At 40.6% G+C, this 12,979-nt stretch overlaps 1 protein-coding gene across 1 annotated transcript in view; it reads left to right on the top strand.

Annotated features, from left to right (window-relative positions):
• VWA3A (von Willebrand factor A domain containing 3A) overlaps nucleotides 1-12,979 on the top strand; it is a 147,592-nt gene that overhangs the window by 34,205 nt on the left and 100,408 nt on the right. The window contains exon 4 of the mRNA XM_063428878.1: nucleotides 248-372. Within this exon, the coding sequence (XP_063284948.1) occupies nucleotides 248-372 (125 nt within the window). The remainder of the gene's footprint in view (nucleotides 1-247; nucleotides 373-12,979) is intronic.

Raw genomic sequence — 12,979 nt, 5'->3', positions numbered from 1 at the left:
TAGGACAATTACAAGAAAACTTACAGGAACAATAGGTTGAAGAGGACTCGGCTCAAACGAGCTTACAGACTAGTGCTACAAATTTCCATAGTGCCTTATTCTATTCTATATTGTAAACAGTATTAAATTAGACATGTACACCATTAAGACGATGCAGTAAAAATGTATATTTCTTTGAGCTCTTAGGAAAAAGAAACAGATTTGTTCATGGTTAACTGATTTATTTTGCTTTGTTTGTTCTATGCAGAGATTAAAAGGCCCGGAAGTGGAAATACATGATACGCAGTCATCTGAGGAATGGATTCAAACTACTGGCATACATGCCTTGCATCTAACAATACAAGATCTACTAAAATTGGGACATATTGTTATGTAAGTTATTCTTAAATCTTATTTAAATAAATTTTTTGGGGAAGTCCCAATTTTTAAAACTCAATTTTTATTGTTGACAATTAAAATGGGAATTAGCTCCATAAAAAGTGAGAAACAACGAAAAGTAAAGTAAATGTTAACATTTGTGTTTTGTGTAAAGAAGAAAACCTTAATTATACAAGATCCATGTTTTATTCATTAGACAAAGTGCATTATTTACCATGAATAGTAGGCAAATGTGTTCTTTATTAGTCTTTTACTGACATCTAGTGGATTATTCTCAGTATAACAACACAGTATACTAACAAAATACAATCTGAGTTGTAGTGTGAACTGTGAAGTATTGTTGCCTTCAGTAGTCTCTGAACATTGGTGGTCCCTACACAATATACAAACACAATAGGCAAAACAATTTAGGCAAAATGTGCTAAATTAGATGTGGTAGTCTAAAGTGATCTGTGACAATCCCAAACTGAACTCTCATCACAATTGTAGATTATGCTAACGCAATGTACCTATAATCTAAATTTTATTATAGACAGGAGGCGAATATTTTGCATGAAACGCTCTCTACTAAACTCCAGCAGCACAGATTTAACAATAAAGTTTATTGAAAAAAACATATTGCAACAGGGTATAAAAGGCCCCTCTTCCTTTATCTCTTTCTTTGATGCAATCTAACAAGAAATGCATTTTTAACCCCGCCGTCCTATGCACTTACCTGCTCGCAGGCGATCGCGATGGGGGTACCTGCCTGGCATCCCAGGGAGTCCTCCTGCGGCTGATCCGGCCCTCCCCGGCCATGTGATCGCGATGAGGATACGATCACATGGACAGAATAGCCGTCCACAGCAATGCCTGCAGGGGCTCTGCCTGGAATGACAGGCAGTCCCCCTGCTGCCTGTAGAAAAATTAAATACAGTTTAAAAACAGTGTAAAATTAAATTATATATACTTAGATCATATACATATGATCTAAGTATATACATATACAAACATGCATACACATACACTGTCTCTAAGTGTATTTTAAATTTTAATATTAAAATATATTATATATATATATATATATATATAATGTTAAAATAAACTTAGAATGATATTAAGTTTACATATATATAAATATATATATACATAGTTATAATTTAATATATATAAAAGTTGTAAAAAAAAAAAAACAATAACATTTGTATCTTGTAATACCTTTTTTATTGGACTAACATCAATTTTTAATGACAAGCTTTTGGGAGACCTATGCTTTCCCATACTCTAATGCATGTATACTTATATATGTGACTGTGCATTTATATTTGAGTATATGAGTTCATGTACGTGTGTGTGTGTGTGTATATATATGTGTTCATGTGTTTATGAGTTTGTATGTATATATATATATATATATATATATATATATTTGTGTGCGTGTGTATGTATAAAGTGTACCATCTTCTGCACTGTCTGCTTGGTTTTTGTTTTTTTTCTCCCTCTCCCCCTCACTCTGATTTTTAGAAAGATATTTATGACCCTCTGCAAGAATGTTGTCTATTTTCTATCAAACCTGTGTCTTATCTGCCCTCATGTCGCTTTAACCCCTGTATCACAACTCAACTTTGAATTCTATCTGTCGTCTTGCTCAGAAATGCTTCAGACTTAAGAAAAGCTTGTCATTAAAAAAAATTCTATTAGTCCAATAAAAAAGGTATTACAAGATACAAATGTTATTTGATTTTTACATCTACATCACTGGACTAATACGGCTACAATCTCTACTTGTATAATATAAAATAAATAAATAATTAAAAAATTTTTTTAGATATACATGTGTAATATTGTTCTAACTGTATTTTGATATTAATATATATATATATATATATATTTTGATATCAAAATACACGTAGAACAAAATTCTATATCGAGATTAATAAATATATATGTATATATCTATCTATATATAAATAAAAATAATGAAAAAAATTACATTATATATACATACAGTTGCAAGAAAAAGTATGTGAACCCTTTGGAATGATATGGATTTCTGCACAAATTGGTCATAAAATGTGATCTGATCATCATCTAAGTCACAACAATAGACAATCACAGTCTGCTTAAACTAATAAAACACAAAGAATGAAATGTTGCCATGTTTTTATTGAACACACCATGTAAACATTCACAGTGCAGGTGCAAAAAAGTATGTGAACCCTTGGATTTAACCCCTTAAGTCCGGAGGACGTAATATTACGTCCTGCAGGAACCGGCTCTAAACGCCGGCGGGCGTAATATTACGTCCTCGCCATAATGGCCGCCCACGTGGCCGGCGCTAATCGCCCGCTGCAGATCGCGGTCGGGGGGGATGCCTGGCCCCCCAGGCAACCCCCCCTGTGGCCGGTGACCGCGATCTGCAGTCTCTGATCGCAGTGACAGGCTGTCACTGCGACCAGTATTAAGCATGTGTCAGCCGATTTCAAATCGGCTGACACATGCGGCCGGCGGCGTTCCCCTTCTGCAGATCGCGGTCGGGGGACTTAACTGGCCCCCCAGGCAGTCCCCCTGGGGTCAGTGACCGCGATCTGCTAAGTCTGATCGCAGTGACAGGCTGTCACTGCGATCTCAGAGCTCTCTGATCGCAGTGACAGCTTGTCACTGCGATCAGTGTTACATGTGTCAGCCTATTGGCTGACACATGTAACTGGCACAGTGATCCCCCTGCAGATTGGAAGGGGGGAGTGCTTGTACCACCCAGGCACTCCCCCCTGTGGTCAATTACCCAATCTGCAGGAGGTGATCACAGTGACAGGCAGTCACTGTGATCACTGATCCTGTGTCAGCCAGTGATGTGAAATCACTGGCTGACACTGTCATTGCCCCCCTGTCCTAAAATAAAATAAAATAAAATATTAGTTAAAAAAATTACAGTTACAAATAAGATATACTTAGATCATATATATTATATATATATATGATCTAAGTATATATATATATATATATATACACATACACACACACACACACACACACACACACATTTACACATACACGACGTGTATTTAAATATTAATATATATATAAATATATATATTAATATCAAATTACACGTAGACTGATACTGATCAAATATATATATAATTATTGTTATATATATATTTATATATAATATAAAAAAAATATGTAAATACGTAAAAAAATAAAATAAAAAAAATATTTAAAAATAAATAATTAAAAAATATATAGATGTGTTATTTCGTTCTAACTGTATTGTGATATTAATATATATATTTATATCAAAATACACGTAGAACAAAATAATATATATATCATAATATATATATATCTATATACATAAATATATACGTATATATCACTATATATATACCTATATATAAATAAAAATATTAAAAAAAATTATATATATATATACGTATATATACACATATGTATATATATATATATACATATATTAATTCTACACATATATTTATGTAATAATTTTACATAATTAGGTATCCTAATTAATTACAATTAGCGGGACCTGCCTGACAACCCATGCCGAAAGTATAGGGAATTTAATTTGCTAGCACTATATTTAACCCTATAACTTTCCAAGACACCATAAAACCTGTACATGGGGGGTACTGTTTTACTCGGGAGACTTTGCTGAACACAGATATTAGTGTTTCAAAACAGTAAAATGTATTACAACGATGATATCGCCAGTAAAAGTGACGTTTTCTGCATTTTTCACGCACAAACAGCACTTACACGGACGATATTATTGCTGCAATACTTTTTACTGTTTTGAAATACAAATATTTGTGTTGAGCGAAGTCTCCCGAGTACAACAGTACCCCACATGTACAGGTTTTATGGTGTTTTCAAAAGTTACAGCGTCAAATATAAGGCTTGTGTTTCATTTTTTTCACATTAAAATTCGCCAGATTGCTTACGTTGCCTTTGTGACCCTATGGTAGCCCAAGAATGAAAATTACCCCTATGATGGCATACCATTTGCAATAGTAGACAACCCAAGGTATTGCAAATGGGGTTTGTCCAGACTTTTTTAGTAGCCACTTAGTCACAAACACTGGCCAAAATTGGCGTTTTTTGCATTTTTCACACACAAACAAATACTAACGCTAACTTTGGCCAGTGTTTGTGACCAAATGGCTACTAAAAAAGACTGGACATACCCCATTTGCAATACCTTGGGTTGTCTACTATTGCAAATGGTATGCCATTATGGGTGTAAATTTAATTCCTGGGCTACTATACAGTCTCAAAGGCAACGTAACCAATCTGGCGAATTTCAATTTCAAATGTAACGTGCTATATTTGACCCTGTAACTTCCCAAAACACCATAAAACCTGTACATAGGGGGTACTGTTTTACACGTGAGACATCGCTGAATACAAATATGTGTATTGTATTGCAGTAAAAGCAAACAGTATTTTGACATCCACAGTTAAAATGTCACATAGAACAAAAAAAAATTAAAAAATTCTTTTTTTCTCCCATTTTTTTATAAATTTTTTATATTAAATTATGTTCAATACCTAAATATTTGATGTTAAATGAAAGCCCTGTTTCCCCTGAATAAAATGATATATAATAAGGGGGGGTGCATTTAATATGAAAGAGGTGAATTACGGTTGGACAGACATATAGCGTAAATGCCAGGTTTTGTTTACGTTTTGTTCTGTTCACAACTTGTACATTTGGCTGCGGTGTTAAGGGGTTAATAACTGGTTGAACCTCCTTTGGCAACAATAACTTCAACCAAACATTTCCTGTAGTTGCAGATCAGACGTGCACAACGGTCAGGAGTAATTCTTGACCATTCCTCTTTACAGAACTGTTTCAGTTCAGCAATATTCTTGGGATGTCTGGTGTGAATCGCTTTCTTGAGGTCATGCCACAGCATCTCAATCGGGTTGAGGTTAGGACTCTGACTGGGCCACATCAGAAGGCATATTTTCTTCTGTTTAAGCCATTCTGTTGTTGATTTACTTCTATGCTTTGGGTCATTGTCCTGTTGCAACATCCATCTTCTGTTGAGCTTCAGCTGGTAGACAGATGGCCTTAAGTTCTCCTGCAAAATGTCTTGATAAACTTGGGAATTAATTTTTCCTTCGATGATACCAATCCATCCAGGCCCTGACGCAGCAAAGCAGATCCAAACCATGATGCCCTCACCACCATACTTCACAGTTGGGATGAGGATTTGATGTTGGTGTGCTGTGCCTCTTTTTCGCCACACATAGTGTTGTGTGTTTCTTCCAAACAACTCAACTTTGGTTTCATCTGTCCACAGAATATTTTGCCAGTACTGCTGTGGAACATCCAGGTGCTCTTGTGCAAACTGTAAACGTGCAGCAATGTTTTGTTTGGACAGCAGTGGCTTCCTCTGTGGTATCCTCCCATGAAATCCATTCTTGTTTAGTGTTTTACGTATTGTAGATTTGCTAACAGGGATGTTAGCATTTGCCAGTGACTTTTGTAAGTCTTTAGCTGACACTCTAGGATTCTTCTTCACCTCATTGAGCAGTCTGCGCTGTGCTCTTGCAGTCATCTTTACAGGACAGCCACTCCTAGGGAGAGTAGCAGCAGTGCTGAACTTTCTCCATTTATAGACAATTTGTCTTACAGTGGACTGATGAACAGCAAGGCTTTTGGAGATACTTTTATAACCCTTTCCAGCTTTATGCAAGTCAACAATTCTTAATCGTAGGTCTTCTGAGAGCTCTTTTGTGCGAGGCATCATTCACATCAGGCAATGCTTCTTGTAAAAAGCAAACCCAGAACTGGTGTGTGTTTTTGTATAGGGCAGGGCAGCTATAACCAACACCTCCAATCTCATCTCATTGATTGGACTCCAGTTGGCTGACATCTCACTCCAATTAGCTCTTGGAGATGTCATTAGTCTAGGGGTTCACATACTTTTTCCACCTGCACTGTGAATGTTTACGTGGTGTGTTCAATAAAAACATGGCAACATTTCATTGTTTGTGTGTTATTAGTTTAAGCAGACTGTGATTGTCTATTGTTGTGACTTAGATGATGATCAGATCACATTTTATGACCAATTTGTGCAGAAATCCATATCATTCCAAAGGGTTCACATACTTTTTATTGCAACTGTATATACATATTTAAATTCTATGTATGTATTTATGTAATATTTTTACATAATTAAGTAATTTTATTAATTACGGTGTGAGGGACCTGCCTAACAAACTAGGCAGAAAGTCCACAGAATTTGGTTTGCAAGCCCTATATTTAACCCTGTAACTTTCCAAGACACCATAAAATCTGTACACGGGGGTACTGTTTTATTCGGGAGACTTCACTGAACACACACCTCGAATGTATTCAAATCTTTATTGAAGTAAAAAACAATGAATCACATAAACAGGGAGGGGAATAAGAAGGGTGGGAAAATATTTGCCTCCTGTTCTCAATAAAATTAAGATTATAGGTACACTGCGTTAGCATAATTTGCAATTTTATAACATGACAGAAGGCTTCATATTTTGCATTTTTAAAGCTAAGGAAGAAAAGCAAAAGAAGCATGAGAAACATGACAAATAAAAGTCATGGAATTTACTTTCTCTAGTCCAGTCTACATATTGCTGTAATGTGTCCACCACGCAGAGGCGAGGGACAGCCCGAAAAAAAGGGATAAGAGACTGAAGTGGAGTCCATCTTAGTCCGACGCGAAATAGAAAATGACACTCCTTCTGGAGTGAAGGAAAAAACGTTCCATGACCAACGCTCGCACGTCCGCAACCCGTCAGAAAAAGAAATAAAGCATAACAAAAGTGTTAGTTTTGCCGAGAGTTGGCGCAGAGAAAATTCTGCCAGTCTCGAAGAAAACTTAAAACTAGATCCACGTCCCACATATGTGAATATTTTGGAGTAGGTAGTCAAGATAATCAAATAGGGTTTAGGACTGGAGACATGCTTGGCCAGTCCATCACCTTTACCTTCAGCTTCTTTAGCAAGGCACAGGTCGTCTTGGAGGTGTGTTTGGGGTTGTTATCATGTTGGAATACTGCCCTACAGCCAGTCTCCGAAGGGAGGCGATTATGCTCTGCTTCAGTATGTCACAGTAAATGTTGGTATTTATAGTTGCCTCAATGAACTGTAGCTCCCCAGTGCCGGCAGCACTCATGCAAGCCCAGACCATGGCACTCCCACCACCATGCTTGACTGTAGGCAAGACACACTTGTCTTTGTACTCCTTACTTGGTTCCCGCCACACACGCTTGACACCATCTAAACCAAATAAGTTTATCTTGGTCTTATCAGACCACAGGACATGGTTCCAAAAATCCATGTCCTTAGTCTACTTGTCTTCAGCAAACAGTTTGCAGGCTTTCTTTTGCATCATCATTGATGCAGTATACGTCTATTTCCCAAAGAAAACCTCTGGATATGACACTGAGCACGTGCACTCAACTTCTTTGGTTGACCATAGTGAGGCCTGTTCTGAGTGGAACCTGTCCTGTGAAACCGCTGTATGGTCTTGCCCACCGTGCTGCAGCTCAGTTTATGAGTCTTGGCAATCTTCTTATAGCATAGGCCATCTTTATGTACAATTCTTTTTTTCAGATCCTCAGAGAGTTCTTTGCCATAAGGTGCCATGTTGAACTTCCAGTGACCAGTATAAGAGAGTGTGAGACCGATAACACAAAATTTAGCACACCTGCTCCCCATTCACACCTGAGACCTTGTAACACTAACGAGTCACATGACACCGGGGAGGAAAAAATTGCAAATTGGTCCCAATTGGACATTTCCACTTAGGGGTGTACTCACTTTTGTTGCCAATGGTTTTAATGGCTGTGTGTTGAGTTATTTTGAGGGGACATAAAATTTACACTGTTATACAGGCTGTACACTTACTACTTTAGATTGTAGCAGAGTGTCATTTCTTCAGTGTTGTCACATTAAAAGATATAATAAAATATTTACAAAAATGTGAGGGGTGTACTCACCTTTGTGAGATACTGTATGTCCCCTGCTGCATAGTCCCCTCCTTATCCACATTCCCTGCATGCACAAAGTCTACATAAGACAACACAAAGAAAATACCCCATAGGGGAATGATGACAAAGAACCAAGCTATTTGTTTATTTACACAAAATACAAATGTTTACATTTTTTTTTTAATGTCTCACAGTTTATCGATTTAATTCACATTTTAAATAATAAATGTTAAATGTAAAATATGGAGACTACACAAAATACTTAATTAAAATAACTTATTAAGATACGTTTGAAAAAGTCATACTTTTTAGGATATCCCTAGTCTATTTTAATGTCAATAAAAACTATAGACTGGCCCTAATCTATTACAGGAACACTATAGGTCTGCACACTCACACAAACCTGTATTCTTGACCCTATAGTGTTAAAAACACCGTCTAGCCCCACTGCCCTTCCATTGCCCCTGTAAATATAGTGAAATCTTACATTTATTCCAGTCTGTTGGTGCTGGCTCTGCCTTCTTGGCTGGCATAATCAGAAGTGATGATCTTAGCCAATCACAATGCTTTCCCATAGGAAAGCATTGGATTGGCTGAGCTTGTCAAGGAGGCAGTTCAGAGGCAGAGCCAGCAGTAGCCAAACACAGTCCTGTTAAACAATGATTCTATTTCTACTCATTTGCAATGTCTTCCTTGACTGTGTTTGAACTGAACTGGACTTGAATGCACTAGAACAACAACAAAAAAAGACAGACATGCTTATTTACTAGGGAGAATTTAAAGTGAATTTCAAAGTTAAGGTCAAAATAGCTGATCTGGAAAAAGTCAGCTATGCTTTCAGTTCGGCTAATTTGGCTTTGAAGTTGAAATTCACTATGACTTCACTTTGAGTTCTCAGTTTAGTAAATAACACTGCTAGTTTTATTGCTATTTAAATGCATGGTGATAACATCTATCAAGTGGCCCCTTTTCTACTAGAAACTAAAGACCATCTGTCCCTCTTTACTTTAATCTTCCATTGTGAGTGTTCATTGTAGCGGAACGCAGTAAGCCTGTCCTGCAAAATGCCTGTGTGACTGTAATTGTTATATTTTTACCTATGTTGAAATTGCTATTCGCCTATGTAATATGTGAATTGTATGTTATTCGGTAGTTTCCATCCGTACTATATACTTCTGGAAACTACCGAACGGAGAGACCACCCCGGAGAGAAGTGTGCCAGCAATTAAGGTTCACATTCTCTCCAAACCGCAAGTTAACAGGCTCATTAACAGTGTGTCTGGGTGGCCGCCATTCGGCATGCGTACACGTGGCGGCGGCCATCTTACGCATGAAAATCTCAGCGGTGTTTTGTCGTCGAGTGTCTGGAACTCAAATCGGACACTCAAACAACCAAACACCGCTGAGACCTCCAGAGCTCCGTAACTGCCGAACGGAGAGAGTTAACGAATCCCCATTCGGTAGTTACAAAGTACCGAATGAGGGAATCACTATCTAGGGGAATTAAAGTATGGATGGCAGTTATAAATGTCTGTTTTAACTGCCGAACGGAGACCGACCGCAGGGCCCATTCTCATGGAACCCTTTTCGGATACCAACTCGTGTGCGGTCGGTCAAACTTCACCTTCCTGGAACTGCCGAACCACTGGTCCGATCTGGGTGAATTTTGGATATTATATTCACCCAGATCAGGGCTACCTAGCGGTACCCTAATATTAAAGATATGTGATGGTTTAGGGGTACATCCAAGTTGGGGGTAAAGTACTGTACAAGTTAAGGGGATTATGACGCTCTCTGAGGGGAGGAGATGTGTGGGAGGTAACAAGCACTGCATTGGTTACTGTCATAATTACTGTAGTTCCCTCCCTTGCATGGGAGCAGGCTTTATAAGAAACCTTGGAATAAACGATTGTCAGTTCTACTCCTGAAACTGTGTGTCGTCCAGTTATTGGGAGTGCTGTGGGGATATTTCTGTACCTTTTTACCTGCTGGAAACTCTGCTGTGGATTTACTAATGACTTGTTCCTGAGCCTTCCTTGGATCTAAAGTGGAGAATAGCTGCGAGAAATCAGCTCTCCGCTACATTGGTTGGCAGCGCTGGGATCCAGACTCACAGAGGAACAAGGATTAATGGAGATTGACCTTTCTACGCTAAAGAGAACCACATTGAAAGACCTTCTGGAAGCGAAAGGTGGTTCTGCCAGCAGCAAATCCAAAGCAACGCTTATCACCGAAGTAATGGCAGAGTACAGAGCAGAAGAGGTCCAGGCCACGGAACAAAGACCTGAAACAGAACAGGAGGAGTTCCAAAGGCACTTACAATTCAGACTGGCCTTTTATGGAGAAAACCCACCAACAGAGATCATCTCTAAAACGATGACAGAGGTACAGGAGTTTGTGATGAGAAACAGGAGACCACAAACACCAGAAAGAAGTGCAGCAGGAGCTGTGACACAAGAGGGTAAGCCCAAAATTCCCTATCAAGCTTTTAAAACGTATGTGGAAGCAGAGGAGGATATAGATGCCTTCCTCCAAGACTTTGAGAGACTGTGTACGCTGCATAACATACCAAGGGAAGAGTGGGTACCCATATTAGCCGGACGGCTGTCAGGAAGGGCAGCTGAAGCTTACCGCACTGTGCCTGATATTGAAATTAGGAACTATAATCGGGTAAAAGAAATTATCCTGGCCCGGTATGCAATAACAGCAGAGGCATACCGGAGGCGCTTCAGGGAATTGAAAAAGGCGGACAAAGATTCGCACGCAGAGTGGGCTTGCCGACTAGAAAGGGCAGCTCTTGGGTGGATGCAGTCCAGTAAAGCACGGTCCATGGAGGACTTGTTACAAATGCTGCTGTTGGAGCAGTTTTATGAGGGGATATCCTCAGAACTACAGGAATGGGTGAGGGATCGTAACCCCATCACCCTCACCGAGGCTGCCAAAAAGGCAGATGATTTTATGGACGCTCGCAGACAAACCAAGGCAGTGAGTACCAAACCTGCCATGCGGCCACCAGGGGGGAATTCCTTCTCTCCTAACCCTCAACCCCCACCAAGACAACTCCCTCCACCAGCACCAGCAGCAGCACAGCAGAGATACCGCACACCTGCTTCTGTGCAATGCCACCGATGCCAGAAGTGGGGACATTTTCAACGAGAGTGTCCACAGTCTAGAGACCGCAACACCTGGATCCGACCAGGGCCTCCACCACCACCACCGAGAGCAGCCGCCCATCACTACCAAGATGAGATACCACTTACCTACAGCTCTGCCGTTCCAGTCACGACTGTGGAACAGTGGGAAGTGCTGCATGAGGCCAATCCCTTACAAGCACAGGCGGATAATCGACAGCACCATAGGCAGACCGTATATCTCGAAGGGAAGCCTATGCAGGGGCTCAGAGACTCGGGAGCCACCATCACCCTGGTGCAAAGTCATTTGGTTTCGGACAAAGCCAAACTGAATAAGACTGTGGCTGTCAGGGTTGCAGGGGGAGCCGTGTATCGGCTAGACACAGCCCGGGTACACTTGCATTGGGGTGCGGGGTTTGGGAATGTGGAAGTGGGACTAATGCCGCAATTACCTGCTGAGGTGGTTCTAGGGAATGATCTGGGCAAACTCACCTCCGCCTTTGAACCACAAACTACTGAGGAAGCACACCCAGTAGTCACCAGGCAACAGGCCCGCACCCAGCACAACAACAACGCACTGCCGGAGGTCCAGGTAAGAGATTCCTCCCCTTCCCTAGACTGTATGCCGTGGGCCCCTCCTGACGAGTTTGTAGCCGAGGTGATCACTGACCCTACCTTACAAGTATATCGAGACAAGGTCACCTCTATCCAACCTGGGGCGGAGGGGGAAAGATTTGTATGGGACAGGCAGTTATTATATCGAGAAACAAGTAAAGAGGTAGCTGGGTCAGAACCCATAACCGCAAGACAGCTCGTGGTACCGCAGAGGTACCGAACCGAATTACTCCGGATAGCGCACGATATTCCGCTATCCGGACATTTGGGGGTCAGCCGTACCAGATATCGGCTGACCCAAAGTTTCTTCTGGCCAGGGATTAGCCAGGAGGTGCGCAGGTATTGTAACACCTGCGATACGTGCCAGAGGGTAGGAAAGAGGGGGGATAAGCGTAAGGCAAAGCTGCACCCCCTACCCATAATTGAGGAACCCTTTCATAGGGTTGCAGTAGACATTGTAGGCCCCTTCCGGAAGCCTAGCCCATCAGGCAAACGGTACATTTTGACCGTAGTGGACTACGCCACTCGCTACCCTGAGGCGGTAGCCTTAACTAATATCCGTGCAGAGACGGTGGCTGAGGCGCTGATGCAGATTTTCTCCCGGATGGGGTTACCCAGGGAGATCATCTCGGATCAGGGCACTCAGTTCACGGCAGAGGTCACCCAACAGCTCTGGAAGTTCTGTAAGATTAAGCCCATCATTAGTGCCCCGTACCACCCCCAGACTAATGGGCTCTGCGAACGGTTCAATGGCACCTTAAAACAGATGCTCCGAACCTTCGCAGAGACCCACCGAGACTGGGAAAAATTCCTGCCGCACTTACTGTTTGCTTACAGGGAGGTGCCGCAGGAATCTACGGGATTTTCTCCCT

The sequence above is a fragment of the Pelobates fuscus genome, chromosome 8 (genome assembly GCF_036172605.1).
Source record: "Pelobates fuscus isolate aPelFus1 chromosome 8, aPelFus1.pri, whole genome shotgun sequence".
Classification (NCBI taxonomy): Eukaryota; Metazoa; Chordata; class Amphibia; order Anura; family Pelobatidae; genus Pelobates; species Pelobates fuscus.
This window is presented reverse-complemented; position numbering and strand designations above follow the sequence as displayed.